At 39.1% G+C, this 17,844-nt stretch overlaps 3 protein-coding genes across 9 annotated transcripts in view; 2 read left to right on the top strand and 1 right to left on the bottom strand.

Moving 5' to 3' along the window:
* KANSL1L (KAT8 regulatory NSL complex subunit 1 like) overlaps positions 1–17,844 on the top strand; it is a 579,301-nt gene that overhangs the window by 180,104 nt on the left and 381,353 nt on the right. The window lies entirely within an intron of this gene.
* The window catches only part of CPS1 (carbamoyl-phosphate synthase 1), a 308,550-nt gene that overhangs the window by 201,588 nt on the left and 89,118 nt on the right, over positions 1–17,844 (bottom strand). The window lies entirely within an intron of this gene.
* The window catches only part of LANCL1 (LanC like glutathione S-transferase 1), a 37,729-nt gene that overhangs the window by 10,999 nt on the left and 8,886 nt on the right, over positions 1–17,844 (top strand). For all 4 annotated transcript variants that reach the window (XM_021076409.2, XM_021076410.2, XM_021076411.2 and 1 more), the window contains one exon: positions 9,531–9,738. In XM_021076409.2, coding sequence (XP_020932068.1) covers positions 9,531–9,738 — 208 coding nt within the window. The remainder of the gene's footprint in view (positions 1–9,530; positions 9,739–17,844) is intronic.

Raw genomic sequence — 17,844 nt, 5'->3', positions numbered from 1 at the left:
CCTCCCAGCCAGAGCTGTTAGGACATATGGAAGGAATCAACAGTATGGATCCACACAGGGTTTATTAGAGCCCTTCACAGTGAACGATAGATAGGTGAATGCACTAAGAATGTTGCCTGCTTTCTTTGTGCTTGCACTTTATATGGTACTGTTGTCATCATGCTGTAGGTAATCTTAAATTGCTGAGTCACAGGCTTGAAATAGCTGTAGGGTTTAGATGCCACTGATGTGCTTGGGTGAAGCACAGAGCAGGATGAGAGTGTTTGTAGTTAGATGAGAAGAAATGTTAGGTGGTAAAGAAAACATAACTAAGCATTTGATTTTTATAGACAACACCAAGGATACTGGGGCCATGTCTTGTCATTTTTTTATTCCATTAACTTCAATAGTTAACACAGTACCAGGCCCATAGTAGGTGCATAAAAAAAAAAAATTGTTGAATGAACGAATGAATGAATGAATGGAGAGAAGCCTGCCGTTACTACTCTAGCTACCGCCTATGCAAACTCAAACAAAACTAGGGGGAATGGGAAAAGGGTGGGAACCCAACTCATTTCATGTCTTTTAGGATATGGAAAAATTAATCACATCTCTCCCTTCAACCTCTGATGTAATTGAGAGATGAACTCAAAATTGAGGCAGGACTCATAGGGCTCATTAATATTCACTTTATCCTTGGTAAAGCTGGATAGAGAGCATATTGTTTAGACCAGACATAAAGTGGGCTTCCTCCTTCTTGCCTTCCTAGACTCAAAGAACATCTGGACAGCTAAGGAATAGATTATGACATGAGGAACAGGATTGAGAGAGAGACTGAGGCAGGGGAAGACTCAAAGCTTAAGAGAGGGGCCAGATAGTACATGTGTAGGGGATACTTTGCTAACCCTCCCCAGTCAGAGAAGCCAATGAGAAGAGAGGCAGGATCTGGGAAGAGTATGGTTCCCTCAGTCTTTTCTGTCTCTTTAGATCAGGCATCAGAGATGCAACAAAGTGACTTAATCACTTAGATTCACCTGTTAATAGGGTTGGGCATTTACCAAATAGTTATTATGTGCTAAGGACTGTTGATTAGTACGATTTACAGTAACTAAGGAGTAGCTACTGTTATTTCCATTTTATAGATAAAGATACTCAGAGAGAGGCTTAGTAAGTGGGATAATATCACACAACCGGGAAGTAGCAGAGCTAGGTTTCATTCCCAGGCAGTGATTCCTGAACCCATGCTCTTAACAACTACCATGCTGAAGGGTTTCTCACCCATCATGGTAGTCCAAATAAAAGAGTAGGAGTGTTTCCTAACTGGACAGTTGCAAAGCAGTACACTGCAGGGCACTGAGGGAAGAAGGGAGGACAGTATGATACCTCCTTTTTTTTAAAATTTTAAGCTCTTTTCCTGTTTGGCTCTGGAAATAGATAAAGGAGAAAAGACACATCTTCAGAATGCTTTGCCTTCGTTATTTACTTTTCCACTTCTTTATTTTGGTCCAATATTATTAAATTAAGGATGTGAAGTTACAACTAGTTTCCTGGCCCACATTACCTGTATTAAAAGTACTGGAGGAGTTCCCATTATGGCTCAGCGGTAGCAAACCCAGCTAGTATCCATGAGGATGTGGGTTCTATCCCTGGCCTTACTCAATGGGTTGGAGATCTAACATTGCTGTGGAGCTGCAGTGTAGGTTGCAGACACAGCTGGGATCTGGCATGCTGTGACTGTGGCATAGGCTGGCAGCTGCAGGCAGCTTCAATTCGACCCCTAGCCTAGGAATGTTCATATGCTTCGTGTTCAGCCTTAAAAAGACAAAAAAAAAAAAAAAAAAAAAAAGTACCGGAGTATTTGGAAAGTCAGCACTGTGCTGTGCTGGCCTTGATCTGAAGACTGAGTGGATGTGCTAGTCAGCACCATGTTTATATCCAGGCTCTGTGGCAAGCACTCCAAACAGTAACTACAGTGACTGGGAATGGGATTCCTGCTCTAAAGACACTGTCATTTTATTGAAGAAATGGAAACATACACACTCAAACACACACAAAATTGAGAAGTTACAAAATAACCTGTTAGAAAGTAGCAGCCTGCTTAGAAAGCAGGTGATCATATACTGTATGGGATTAATCAGAGAAAATGTTCATTTCTTATTTTCTATTAGTCTAAAAGAAAAAAAAAATAAGTGATGAGCTTTTAAATTTTCAACTAGGGCATAGTTTATTTGAAACTTAGGTTGGAACAACACATCCCCCCCTCCTTTTGGAAGTTCCCGTCTCCATGTCATTCAGAATGATTAAGACCCATGCTTGGGCATTAGCGGACCACCTTTAGCGGCTCTAGCAGTATCCATATTCTGAACATGATTTTTCCCACCAGAGTACATGAGAAGAGTCTTCAAAAGCACCTGACCTACAAGGAAATAACTTTCAGAACTGAAGTACCTTGGCAAAGATTTTTGTATCAGTGTAGGCTGGTTGTAAAATAAATGAATAATGTTAAGGAGTGGTTTCTAAAATGCAGAATTACAGAGAAATGCTCCGAGAGCTTTCATACATCTGTGGAGATTTTTAGCATCTCCACAGACGTTTGAGATGCATCAAGGTCTTGATTGGTCAAGATGAATAGGACTAATGATCCCTCAGAAATTCAAAGGCTTAGTATTAATTACTTCTCAACAGCTGGCTATATTTATAGTACTACTGGGATAAGTAGCTGAGTAAGGAAATTGTGGATTTAGAAATGTCCCTGAACAATTTACCCTCCCTTCTCACAGTAGTAGCTACAGAAGGAAACAGAGTAGAAAAATCTGGTTCAGCACTTCTATACTGAAAGCCAGGACGGATTCCTGTTACAGAAAAGCTTTATTGGGTCCTCACCGTATGTTTTTGTCTTTCAAGTAAATTAGTTGTCAACATTTCAAAACCAAGAGATTCCTGGGATGAGCTGCGAGGCAATGCCAGACATCCTAACTTCTTAGAAAGAATGAAATCTGTCTCTGGTGTTCAGAGCAGTGCTGTCCTTTGACCTTTCTGCAGTGACAGAAATGTTTCTTTGCTGTTCATTATAGCAGCTACTAGCCACATGTAGTAGCTATCAGGCACTTGCAATGTGGCTAGTGTGACTAAGAAAATGAATTTTAAATTTGTTTACTTTTAACTAAAGTTTCCATAGATACCTATCATTAGAGTCTGTCACATTGGACACTGATTCTGAGCAAACAGGCACCAGGAGTTAGAAGTCAAAATAATAGATATCTGGGTTTCTACTGGCCTCGTAAATCATGGGAGATGACAAGTAAGTTCTTTTTTTTATTTTTTGGAGGACATTTGTCCACCCTCTCTTCCCTGAACTCCAGACTCATATATCCAGCTACCTTTGATATCTCCACTTGAATGTTTAATGAACATCTCAAACCTGATCTGTGCAAGGTTTGGCTCTCTCTTTCTGCTGCCTCTCTACGAGGCCCATATTAGACACTTCTAGTGCTTGCTTTTATCCGGTTGTCCTCCTCCTTCTGGGCTCCTGGGAGGATTAGACCTCTCAACTTAATTTTAGTTAGGTGAGGCCACCTGTTCTGGTCCAGGGGCTGCAGGTAGAAGTGGTATGTTGCGCCTCCAGGCCAAAGCATGCGGTTGCTGATATGATGCCCTGCAGCACTCTTATGCTTTGAGTCCCTAATAAAGTGCTGCATGTTCAATTCCATCTTAAAGGACCTGGACTATCAGCTGTAGCCAAATTTACCTTTGAAAAATGCTGGTTTTGAATACTGCTCCTCTGCATTAACTGACAGTAGATTAACATAGAATCTAAATTTCAGTGTCTGGTTTTTAATCATTTGAATTCCCAAGGCATCCAGCCTTACTAACCAGGTCTTCCCCTAGTCTTCTAATCCACATGGATTTGCTCAGAATTCCACATGCTAGGAGTACTTGCTGTAATAGCTCCATTTCAGCCTTCCACATATGAAGCTCCCCTTTCAGTCCCACCCCATCCATACCTACTACTTGTTTCCCCCCTCCCCGGGACAGAGGGGGTACTCTGCCTACCTGTCTCTTCCTTCTCCACCAAGTCAGCTTCCAAGGCTGTGAATAACTAAGGAATTAACATTCCATTTCTGAAACAGTTATTGACTTCACATGCTTGATCCCATATGGCACTTTATTGATTGATTTTTTTTTTTAACTAATGTTCCTTAAATTTGTCTGGATTTGCGTGTAAAACAGAGGTAGTATCCCCATAACAACTTTCCTATACCATTTAGGAAAATAAAGCAGGACACATTCCAAAGTAGGAGTAATCTCTTATTTCTGAAGAAAAGTACTCATTACTTAACAGAACTAGGATATTATCCCAAATATTGTAGTCACCTTTAATGATTTTAAGATTTATGGGAAAATAATGGATTAGATTTTGCTTCACTTATTTCTCAGTATATCTTTTTTCATGTCAGTATGTTTGAGTCATATATATATGAGCAAATCTAACAATAAAATTAAGACCAAAAAGCATTAATATTCATAGTTTATGTTAGTAATTATCATGAAGTAGACCAGTAGAATATTTAACTTAAATTTTTATCAATGAAAATGTCAGAAGTCATCCAGATTCATAAAAGCTGGAGCAGTCTTTCATTTTTTAACAAAATAATTTTAAAATCTAAAACAATTTGGAGCATACTTTTATAATTAAATGCAATCAAATTTTAAATCTCATTTCAACCTTTTCTGGTCTAGAAGAAAAGTTGAAAGGGTAGAAGAAGGAAGCAAATATTGATTATTCTACCTCTTACTTTAGCAAACAATATAGAAGGAAATTTTATCTGCTGCTGAAATTTAAGCCCAAGAATATTCTAAAGTAATATATTCTGTGATTAAAGAAAACATCAAAAATTTTAAACCCCAGGTACCATTCTGTATAGAGCCTCATGACCAGTTGTTTTTTTTTTTTTTTTTCTTTTTTTGTCTTTTTGCCTTTTCTAGGGCCACCCCCACTGCATATGGAGGTTCGCAGGATAGGGGTCTAATTGGAGCTGCAGCCACCAGCCTCCTCCAGAGCCATAGCAACACGGGATCCGAGCCCGCGTCTGCAGCCTACACCACAGCTCACGGCAACGCCGGATCCTTAACCCACTGAGCAAGGGCAGGGATCGAATCCACAACCTCATGGTTGTTAGTCGGATTCGTTAACCACTGAGCCATGACAGGAACTCCATCATGACCAGTTTTGATGGTTGTTAGCCTAGAAGCCAGTGAGAAATATTCTTTCTCATTATGTTAAATATCCTTTAGAGACTAGAATCATATTTAGGGATGAGTTTATGAATGGATACAACTGTAATCTTCCCTCCCATACCTGGCCCTCCCCTAGAGGTGTTTTCCATATCAAGAGGATGACACCACTGCCCTTCTAGATGTTGTAGTTAGGCATCTTGATATCTCCCCTCAGTCATTCCCCACTGGGTTCTGTTGATTTTTTACCTTCTGACAGATAACTTTTCAATTCATTCTTACTTCATCTCTACTGCAGCCACTCTGCCTCATGCTTATACTGCTGAACTATCCTCCTAACTGCTCTTCCTGCATCCACTGTTCCATATACTCTTTTCCAAACTTTACAGTGCAAATACAGTGAACTTTTAAACATACAAATTATGCTCTTCCATGCTTAAAATGGTGCTTTTCAAATAAATCCCCAAATCCTAAACTCATATACAAGATCCTATGTGTGGTCTACCTCCTGCCTACCTACCCAGCTTTGAAGAGAGATGTATTCTCTAGGTTTAGGCTTACTAGCATGTGGGGATACACCTAAAATAATAGTGGCTTTAACACAACAGAATTTCTCTCTTGTGTAAGTAGGCAGTCAAGGACTGGTATGGCAGCTTCACAGTACTTTGGGTTCTGAGCTTCTTTACTCTTGATGTTTCACCATCCTCAACACAGAGCTGCCACTTCAAGGTCCAGAACGGCTGCTCCAGCTACATCATCATATTGCATTCCAGTCAGTAGGAGAGAAATGGCAGGTTCCGTCCTTCAAGTACATTGTGTGAAGTTAACCCCATTATTCCTACTGTTCTCATTGGTCAGAACTTATTCATGCACATGGCCACATTCAGATGCAAAGGAGCTGGTAAGCCATGTGCCTAGCTAAAATCCAGAGCATTATTGTTGAAAGAAGAGGGAGGTAAATTGGGGGGGACCATTTAGAAAACCCTACAACAGGAGCTAAATGCTTATCTTCCTGAGTGGAATGGGAATCAAAAATGTCTGATAAAGAAAAATCAAGAAAAAGCACATAGCATATTATTATATATGGAAACAGATACTAGAAGAAATAGCTAAAATTGTTGAAAGTGGTTGCTTCTGGGAGGCAGGAAGAGTGGGGCAGAAGTCTGCAAATGTATATTAAGTGTTGCAGTACTGTTTGACTTTTTCCATAAAGAAAAAAATTTATTTAGATAAAAATTATATTTGGAAATAGTTTTGGTTTTTTTGGTTTTGGGGTTTTTTGTTTGTTTTGGGGTTTTTTGTTTGTTTGTTTTTTGCTTTTTTAGGTCCACGGCATATGGAGAGTCCCAGGCTAGGGGTCCAATTGAAGCTATAGCTGCCAGCCTATGCCACAGCCACAGCAATGCAGGATCCGAGCTGTGTCTTCGACCTGCACCACAGATCACAGCAACACCAGATCCTTAACCCACTAAGTAAGGCCAGGGATCAAACCCGCATCCTCATGGTTCCTAGTTGGATTTTTTTGCACTGCACCATGATGGGAACTCCTGGAAAGAGTTTTTTAAAAACATAGCTGAGGTCAAGGCTATGAACAGATATAAGGACTAATGAGTTTTCCCTGCAGAGCCCTTGAGGTTGCATCTTGATTTCCAAATTTGCCATTTATCACTCATCCTTCAGTGTTTATGTAGAGGTTATATGCATGAATATTGTCACAGATTAGAAGAGCATAAGATTCAAGTTCAAGATATTTGGTCACAGGCAATTCCTCCATTTTTTTTCTATTATTAAATTAGGCCACATTGGATATAAAATATTAATGAGGGATTAAGTATCTTTGACTTATGCATTTTGTCTTAATTTCCTGACCTAGACTGATTTATAATAAGCTTGTCCAGGAAAAGTTTTCTAATTGACAGCAGCACTCCTCACTTGAAACCCTTCTCATCCTTGAGTGTCTTATAGCAAGGGGGGAGGCAGGCATTGTAAACTGCAACCTGCAAAAGATTGCTTAGTCAAAATATGCAGACACAGAGGCCCCCCAGTGAAAAGACAGAGAGGGACAGAACCTGAGGTGGTGGAAAGCTAATTCTGCTGATCAAAAAGAAAAAAATAGGGAGTTCCCCTCGTGGCTCATCGGTAATGAACCTGACTAGGATCCATGAGGCTGCAAGTTCGATCCCTGGCCTCAATCTGTGGGTTAAGGATCTGGCATTGCCATGAGCTGTGGTGTAGATCAAAGATGCTGCCCAGATCTTGCATTGCTGTGGCTGTGGTGTAGGCGGCAGCTGTAGCTCCAATTCAACCCCCTTGCCTGGGAACTTCCATATGCTCTCGTGTACAGTTCTAAAAAACAAGAAAAAAAATTTCTTATAGATGAAATAGTGTGAGACCTGTTTTTCATGAGAAATCCATCAAACCTTAAAATTGCTGCACACTTTAATGAGTTTTGTTTGTTAAATATTTAGGCCAAGAGGAATTGTTGATAACAAGAGACAGAGGTCTGAAAAGGAAAACAATCATTGGGCTTGTATTTAATCACTTTTTATTTTCTCAGATCTCAGTCATGTCATTATCTGGCCTCAATGCCTACATAACTTAATTAGGGAAGTTCAGGCAGCAATGGGAACAAGGAGGGCAAAATGAAAGGGTAACAGTTTAAACAGATTGCCTGCAGATGCCTGGTATAGATGGAGATGAAGCCTTTTAAGGACCTAATTCTAGAAGAAGCTCTTGACATTGATCATTTGTGAAAAGGGAAAAAAAAATTTTCTTACCCACATACATGGTTTCATACGCTTATGTCTACAAACCTTAAGCTTTGGAACATCTGATCAGCAGTTTGTGGAATTACTAATATCAAGCCACTCTGAAAGAGCAGACAAGGTTATTAACTTTGGCAGGAAATGAAAATTTGGCTTTAATATACATGTGAAATTGAATTGTCTGTAGCACAAAGCTTTGGAGATTACTCATGCAAAATGAGAAAACCATCTAAATTTAAAATTGTCCTCAGTACAGTGAAAAGTAATTTTGCAAACTGCATTTTTACTGCATTGAAATCCATGAAGAGATTGGCTCTATTAATTTAGATTTAAACAGAGGCGCTCTGTATATTCTAAAAATGGTAAATGAGATGGAAAATGTACTTTAAGGGGAGAAATGAGTTTCTGGAAATGCTGCAGGCAGACAGGCTCCCTACCCCACGTCTTTGAGTCTGCCCTGAGACCAGTCAGCTTCAGAGGAAAGGCTCTATCTACTGTGACAGGCGTTTGGAATGAGGACGAGCAGACAAGGCCTCAATTACAAATAGCAGGCTTCAAGAGTAGGGTAAGAAGCAAATCAAGTAAAGCCCAAAGCGAGAGTTACTGGCAGCTTTTCTAGTATAGTTCCTAAAGTGGCTGGGTCCTTGACAGTGAAAAAAAAATAAAGGAGGAATTGAATTTATTTTCTCAGATCCCAAATAACTTAGTAGTTTTCTTATAATCCCTGCCTAAAATTACACTGGGATAGGGGATTTGGTTACCTACCTTCTTTTGCAAAAAAAATTATCATCTGTATTTTTAAAAAATGAGTTTTTCATTCTCTAGTCTTTGAATTTATTTAGCTCCTCAGAACAAATGTTTCTTGTTTATTATTAAGTAAATTATTGTTTGTTAAATAGGTGATGATTTATTTAGAACCATAGGTTAATGACCTATCATTTTAACTATCAAAAGGAATACATCAACACAATAACCAGAGTGTGACAAGGATTAATAATGAACTTGGGTTTAGAGTTCTTAGAGCCCCTGTATTAATTAAGAGTTGTAATGATGAGGGAACTGAGAGCAAGTATTTGCCTACTGTCCTTAGAGCTGCTTGGTAATAAAGCTGAGTCTAGAATTAAGGTCATCTCAACTTCCAGATAATTCACATATTTGTTACAGCTAATCAAAAATCCATGCCTGGAGTTCCCGTCATGGCGCAGTGGTTAACGAATCCGATTAGGAACCATGAGGTTGGGGGTTCGGTCCCTGCCCTTGCTCAGTGGGTTGACGATCCAGCGCTGCCGTAAGCTGTGGTGTAGGTTGCAGACGCAGCTCGGATCCCGTGTTGCTGTGGCTCTGGCGTAGGCTGGCGGCTACAGCTCCGATTCGAGACCCCTAGCCTGGGAACCTCCATATGCCGCGGGAGCGGCCCAAAGAAATAGAAAAAAGACAAAAAAAAAAAAAAAAAAAAAAAAAAAATCCATGCTGCTGAATAGGCAGCACAGCAAATAATACCGTCAACAACCCTTTCCTCATCTGTACGTGGTTTTCTTTTTTGCTTTTCAGGTATCGCTGTGCTTTACTTACACCTCTATGATGTGTTTGGGGACCCTGCCTACCTGCAGATGGCACATGGCTATGCAAAGCAAAGTCTGAACTGTTTGACCAAGCGTTCCATCACCTTCCTGTGTGGTGATGCGGGCCCCCTGGCAGTGGCTGCTGTGGTGCATGACAAGATGAACAATGAGAAGCAGGCAGAAGACTGTATCACCCGGTAACCATGTTTCTCTTTGAGAATTATTATCTAGACATTATGCCTAAATTCTGTGTGTGTTAGCAAAAGAAGATTTTAGTGAATTTACTTTCCTCTCGGCAATAAATCTTTCTGCTGTCATTTGATCAATTTTCACATTACTCCTGTGTTGCAATTAAGGAGCAACCATTATATTTCCTATTTTACTCCAAGATATAATGACATTGACTCTTTCTAGATCAGACATCAGTTCAGTAACATAAATGAGATCAAAAGCCTAATCATGTGATTACTAATCCAGAGTGCTATCCAAGGTAAATAATTCAAAGAAATGTGGTGCCCATCCTACAGTGGGCTGGGAGAAGCCTCCTAAGGGAACACAAACAGATTCAAAACTGCTTTTCTTATGGACAAATAACATGCAAACCCAGATTTTCATTTTCAGTATCAATCAGGGCAACCCCCTAGAAGCTTGAGAATCATGAAGAATTATGAAACTGTTGTACTAATGAACAACAGTTATTGCTTTAGTAGAGTTTATTGAATATTCCTTCAGAATTCTACTAAGAAATCTGGCTGGCATGCAACTCTGCATTCAGTGCTGTTAGGCTCCCTCTGAGTATGCTAACCTGCGGAAAGTTGCAGTTCCAGCCAAGGTTTTTGGTGGTGGTGGTGTTGCTGTTTCCACTGTTTAGTAGACTTGGCTTTTTAGAGCATTTTTCAGATCCCAGCAAAATTGAGAGGAAGAGACATAGATTTCCCCTGCCCTGCACACGCATAGCCTCCCCCATTATAACATCCTCCCCCAGAGGACACTTGTTGCAATCAGTGAACCTACACTGACTCATCATAATCATCTCAATTCTATAGTCTACATTAGGGTTCACTCTTGGTGTTGCACATTTTATGGATTTGGATAAATGTATAATGACATGTATCCATCATAGTATCATACAGAGTAGTTTCACTGCCCTAAAAAACTTCCGTGCTCTGCCTATTAATCCCTCTTCCCTCCTTCTAACCCCTGGCAACTATTGATCTTTTTACTATCTCCATGGTTTTGCCTTTTCCAGAATGTCATAGAGCTGGTATCACAGAGTGTGGATTCTCTTCAGGTGGCTTCTTTTACTTCATAATATGCATTTAGATTTCTCCATTATCTCTTCATGGCTTCATAGCTCTTTTTTTTTTCTAGTTCTGAATAGTATCCCATTGTCTGAATGTACCAGAGTTTATGTATTCATTCACCCACTGAAGTACACCTTGGTTTCTTTCAAGTGTTCAGCAATTATAAACAAAACTGTTAAAAACATCTGTGTGCAGGTTTTTGTGTAAACATACGTTTCCATCTCTTTGGGGTAAATACCAAGGAGCATGATTGCTGGATTATATGGTAAGAGTATGTTTAGTTTTGGAAGAAACTTAGAAATTGTCTTCCAAAGTGGTTGTACCATTTTGCATTCTCACCAGCAATGCATCAAAGTGCCTGTTGCTCCACATCTTTGTCAGCATTTGGTGTTGTCAGGGTTCCAGATTTTGGCCATTTTAAAAAGTATGTACTGACATTTCATTGTTGTCTTAATTTGCATTTCTCTGATGACATATATTGTATGGAATATTTTCACGTACTTATGCCATTTGTGTATCTTCTTTGGTGAGGTGTCTGTGAAAGTTTAGCCCAGTTTTGGGGTTTTTTTTTTTCTTTCTTTTTTTCTGGCCACCCCATGGCATGTGGAAGTTCCTAGGCCAGGGATCAACGTGTACCACAGCAGTGACAATGCTGAATCCTTAACCTGAGCCACCAGGTAACTCCCATTGCCAATTTTTTCAGTAGGTTGCAACATTTTAATTAGTGATAATCTCTGAGTTGACTATGGTTTTTGATTCCCACTGTTCATCCTTATAAATTACTGTTAGAATAGTATTATCACTTCTGATTTTGTTGAGGATTCCCCCCATTTTAGAGGTTCATAAGAAAATCTCAGGTAATGAATCATTCTTTTTTTTTTTCTTTTGTCTTTTGTCTTTTTTTAGGGCCGCACCTGCAATATATGGAGGCTCCCAGGCTAGGGATCGAATTGGAGCGGTAGCTGCCAGCCTACCCCACAGCCACAGCCACAGCAACGTGGTTGCTGAGCCACGTCTGTGACCTTCACCACAGCTCATGGCAACGCCGGATCCTTAACCCACTGAGCAAGGCCAGGAATTGAACCCACAACCTCATGGTTACTAGTCGGGTTCGTTAACCACTGAACCACGACGGGAACTCTATGAATCACTCTTTTAAATTTCATAAAAATAAATTGTAGTGCTCCCAGTATTCTATATATAATGCCTGCCACTTGTAAAATATGTACAGTCAAATAATAACAGTTTGATATGTGACGAATGTTAATAGCTATTAAATGAAAACAAGATTTGTGTATTAAGACACAGTGGGGAAGCACTAATGACACAAAGTTAAATATGCACCTTTACTGGCTGCTCAGGCTTTAGTAGCTTTTATACATGGGGGAAACTCAAGTGACCCTAGGGAGCAGAATTTGCCACACTTGTCACATAGGCAACCCTTTTTCCTCATGACATCTTATTCTAAGAAACACTCTTTGGAGAATAGCATCATGTATTAATATTGGCTTATTATAAAACACTGTTAAGAGAGTAAACTAAAATTTCTTTTTTTGATACCTGTTTTGTTATTTCTATCTTTTTGTTTATTTCAACAATATCTTATTTATAAATAAACTTGTTAAGGTTTAAAATATAGAATGTGGGGGAGTTCCCGTCGTGGCGCAGTGGTTAACGAATCCGACTAGGAACCATGAGGTTGCGGGTTCGGTCCCTGCCCTTGCTCAGTGGGTTAACGGTCCGGCGTTGCCGTGAGCTGTGGTGTGGGTTGCAGACGCGGCTCGGATCCCGAGTTGCTGTGGCTCTGGCGTAGGCCGGTGGCTACAGCTCTGATTGGACCCCTAGCCTGGGAACCTCCATATGCCGCAGGAGCGGCCCAAGAAATAGCAACAACAACAACAACAAAAAGACAAAAGACAAAAAAAAAAAAATATAGAATGGGGGTATACGCTAGGAAAGTAGCCTATTTGTGGCCACAGATTTTATTTTTTAGATTTCTGAAGTGTATATCAGACCAGAAAGAAGAAAATTATTACTTGTAAATTATTTTCACATCTCCTCCCTTTTAAAGGAAAAATCTCTTAAGTCTTTTCATTTCAACTTTGGGAAATCTAAGATTATTTGATATTATCAGTTATTTAACAAACCTACTTATTTGTTTTACTTTTTACCTAATCTTCCTCCTATCACACAGCCCTTTTGAGATATCAGACACTCATTTTCTCTGTGTGGCATCTCTGTTGTGCTCCACTGCCAACATATTTCAGTTTACTGTTCTGGCATTTTCTTAATGTAATGGTCTTTCAGAATCATAATTTTCAGTTTTAGAGACCAAAAGGGCTTTTGGGATCATTGAAAATCTAATCTTTAGGTAGTTTTTTTTTTAACTTTGGAATTTTGAGAATCTTAGGGCGTCCAGAGTTATATAGAAAATCCCCAAATTGTATTCAACAGGGAGAGAACATTTACACTTTTCTTGGAGGGGTCCATGACTCCCCAAAAGGAGTGTGTGTCTACATGTGTGCTGGGGGGGGCGGGGTTACGTGTGCATGTTCAGATTGTTCTACAGTTGGCTGAGGCAGGAGGTGGGGGAGATAATAAATAGCACTAGTTCTTCCTACTGCTTGATTTATATTATGTCTGTTTTCTCCCTTCCTTCTAAACAGAGATAGTTGGTACCACTGCATGAATAAAGAACGTTGCCTGTTTTGTGCTCAATTAAGTGACTAACCTCACACATATCATGCTTTGGAGCCAGTGCTTAAAATGATGAAGAACTTTGTCTTTCTGGTCAGAAAATGTATCCTGTCTCCTTTTTGTAGTGTGAGAGGAAGAAAAGGACTTCTTTATTTGAAAGTTAAAAACCTTTTGAAGATAAAAGACAAAAACTCTCCCTAGTAACACCCTGGGGAAATAGTGCTAGGAGTGGAACAGAATTATCCTGTCTTCATATGTCTTTGTTCTTCCTTCAGTGACATTTCAGTGACTTGTCTCGTCTAAAGATCGGTTGCTATTAATATCAACATAGCAAAACAAATGGAGCTGCAGTGATGTGCTTCTGGGATTGAGAGTTTCTGAAAACACATAAAATAACTGTTATGATTGATAATGTTGTGATTTCTTCATTTTATCTTAAGAGTATAGCATGTAAAACATGGAGTTAAAAGTCGTCTTTAGTAATCATCAGATCCAACTTGTGAGTTTTAATGAATTGAATGCAAATCCAGAAAAAAAAAGGAATACTTCCTTATTAAGTATTATTTTACTGAGATGCACTGAACAGTTCTTTATTTTCAAATACTTGAAAGGTACTTGCTATCTACTTTGAACTGCCCAGATGCCGTGTTGGGCTGCAAAGTAATTGGGATGTTAATTATATATCGCCACCTAGTGGTAATGCAGGCCATAATGATGGCAAATAAAGGAATAGTGTTTTCTTATTCAGTGATTCAAACACATTTTGTTCAAGGTGAACGTCACTGGAGTTAATAATTGTTTTTTGTAACTTCCAAAGGGAAATGTTTGTTTAAAAAATTGATAGTCATTTCCCCTTTTGGACAGTTCTTTCAATACCCTTTATAAAAGTAAATCAAAAGTGTTTTCTATATCTAAATTCTATATAATTTGATATTTATATTAAAACTTGATGATAAATTCTTATCAAAACTCTTGAGATGTTCATTCTGTTTACTACAACCTTGAGTTTGTAACTAGTAAACAAATTTTATTTTCTTAAAGTCTCAACATTCCTGAGCAGCGAATAGTTCTCACATGAAAGAAGGATAGAACTTTTCTTAATAAACATTTTTTAAGTTCTTTAAAAATATCAGGGGTGTGTGTGTGTGTGTGTGTGTGTGTGATACTGAAGTAGAAAAAAGTGGATGGTGGTCTCCCAGATAATCCCTTTGGCATTGGGAGGGAAAAGTCAAGTGAGGTATCACAAGAAAATTGAGAGCAGCCTCTGACCACTATGTCCCTATTCCTAACATAACCCCTGCTCCACTGTCAGTAGTAGGAAAAACTGCACGAGGCAGCATTTGCTTATTTAATCAGTTTGATTGAGATGCCTTCATTTGTTGAGGTATAATGTGGAAAAAGTTTCTTATCAGTAATTGCAGCCAGGTAAGCTTTTTCAAACCCCTCTTTGCTGCTGGGGAGTAGGTTCCCTTAAGAATGCTTTCATAACTTTTTCTCAGTCACTGTTTCATAACTGTCAGCCCTTTTTACTCACTAAAATCATCTCATTCTGGTTGTTAAAACATGTCTTCATTTTGAACTGTAAGTGCTCCCCTCTCATCACAGGGGCTTGTGGAAGTGGCAGAAGGGGGTTGTGAGAAGAGGACTGTTTTCTCTTTCACAAGTACCTTCCCTTCAGAGCTAGGATTCCCTGCCTGTTGATCAACGCCTGGTGGTAGCAATTATTCAGTTTTTGTTTACCTGTTTGTAGATATTGGTGGCCTCCAGAGATTAGCTGTAGGGGCTGTATACCATCTCAACTATAACCTTACCACTGAGTAAATAAAGGCACAAGCAGTTATTTACCAAACTCTAGCAAATGTACAAACATTTGTTAGGAAGAAGACACACACACACATACACACACACACAATTAGTCCCCTGACCAGTTCTTGTTGCTCAAAGAAAGCCACATCTCCATTAGGCCCTTCTTGGATCTCACTCATCAGACTGGTGGAGCTGGTACCATCTCGCAAACCTCCCACCCTCCTTCACCACTCATTCTACCAATAAAAGCCATTTTCTAACCATCCCTCACTATATGTACTATCACATCCTCTGGTATAAATTTTGATAAAGGTATTTGAAGTGCCAGGTATCTCTGAATGTTGATTTCTTATTAGAATACTTCAAATATAACCAGTCACTCCAGGGGTATGGGTTTTTTTTTATGTATTTTTAGCAGATAGACTAAAATTAGATAGTTATACAGATATTGTTTATACTTAACTGCTTTAAAAATAAATTTTTTTAATTGGAAGGAATGATTCCTTTTATGGATGAGAAATTTAAAGTATAGAGATTATATCACATGTTTAATCTAATAAACTACCCAATGACAAGGTCATTTTTTGATAGAGCTGACGTCCTCTCATTATTACTCTATTTCAGAAATTCCCTAACTCTCTTCCCTCTCATACTTTTTTAGTATGCTAATATCATTTTGTCAAATTTTACCCAGAATTGTTTTAATACTTTAGATGGTCTCACATCAGATATATAGGATAATTTAGGGATACTTGAGATGTGCTTTCAAAATTTCATGCAATAAAAAACCTAAAATAGCAAGGACATTTTCCCGACCTCTCATATTTGCTGGCCTCCACCAAAAAACCAGAAAGAAAAACGGGTTCATTCTCAGAGTTCAGACTACAAGTAGACTTGCTTCCGTGAGCTCTCACTCCTCTGTGAACTCTACCTACATCCTGGTTCCCTGGGGCTTCCCATTTTGGTTCTCTGCAATGAAATCTGAGGCTCTGGTTACCCTACTCAGCCACATACTTCCCACAAATGTGTCTGCACACTGGGGGTCAAGTGACGGGGAAGCTAGACAGAGAGGTGAAGCAACATCTTCCTCCTACTCCTAGGACTACAGCCCCTCTTTTCTGCGAGGACAAATCCCCGCCCTCAGAGTTTTGATTCCTGTGGGCTTCTGTTGCCTTCACTTCTGCTGCCACCCTGAGATTGCTTGTGGCCTGGGGAGTGAAGGAACAAAGAAAAGAAAAATGAAAATAAGGAAAAATGAAGTATTTTACCCACTCTTTCTAATAAGGGTTCCCTTTCCTGTTCTTCCTTGAGATAGACCTAAAGGGCTTCTTCTGGTGCTCTCTCTGTCAGCCCTGTGATGCCCACTTCCAGGTTTCAGGCTGCCCTGAGTTCAGGCCAGGGAAATACCAGAGGGGAAAACGTGGTAAGTTCACCACTGATTTGGCAGTACTTCAAATTCTGGTCATCCCCATTCTGCCTGCTACTGTTTACTTTTCAGGGGTCTCAAATAGCTGCTTCATATATTCTCCCCAGTTTTGGGACTTACATATACTGGGAGAGGCAGGATGGAGTGTGCTTACTCCATAGCACCTGGAACCATAACCAAAAATAACTTTTTCTTATAAGCTGAACTGAGTCTATCAATAGGAAACTAATACAGTATAATACATTCATTCAATGGAATACTATGCAACTATCATAAAGAATGAGATTATTCTGTGTGTGCTGATAGGGAATAGTTGTCAAGATGTATTTTATATTGAAAAGCCACAGAATATTTGAGGAGATATGTTTATAAATGACTATGTTTATGCTTTTATGTGCATAAAATAATTCTAGGACTGTACAAGAAATTGGCAACCATGGTTATTTCTCAAAAGAACCAGAAGTTGGGAGACAGGGAGAATGACTAATCCCTTGTGCCATTTGTATGTTATCAGCTATGACAGATTGGGCTGCTATACAAACACATCAACTAGGCCATGTGACACATTTTAAGAAATAAACCAAACAAGGATATAACTGGGGTGCAGCAGGCATTTCATTTTATGGAAATAGACAGCCCTTTCATTGTTAACTTAGTCCTTTCCTTGGACTGAATGTTATAATAGCCAGCAGTTCTTAGTTTCTCTGACCCCAACTGCTGGTCTTAGGGCATGTCACCATGAGGGACTAGAGAGGCTACAGGTGGTCCCAGCCATACTCATGTATTCCTTCATTCTTTGAATTTCTTGTTTGTCAGTTCCATTGTGAACTGAAAAGAACAAATTTAGTTGAGGGTTAATCTGAATGCTGATTACCCTTTGTGATCTGGCCCAGCCCACTTAATATTTAGTGTATAATAATATGTTATGATATGTAAATATATTAAAATATTTGTTTTATGTATTTTATTATACATTTAAAATAATATAATTACATATATTTGTATGTATATAATTATATGTGTGTGTGTGTGTAGATATGTATTTATGTGTGTGTTTTAAACATACCATT

This window comes from Sus scrofa, chromosome 15 (genome assembly GCF_054392235.1).
Source record: "Sus scrofa isolate SSC_HxYL_T2T_F1_AM1 chromosome 15, Sscrofa_HxYL_maternal_Yorkshire_Landrace_v2.0, whole genome shotgun sequence".
In the NCBI taxonomy this organism is placed as follows: Eukaryota; Metazoa; Chordata; class Mammalia; order Artiodactyla; family Suidae; genus Sus; species Sus scrofa.
Note: the sequence above shows the minus strand (reverse complement) of the source record. Positions and strands in the feature narration are given on the sequence as shown.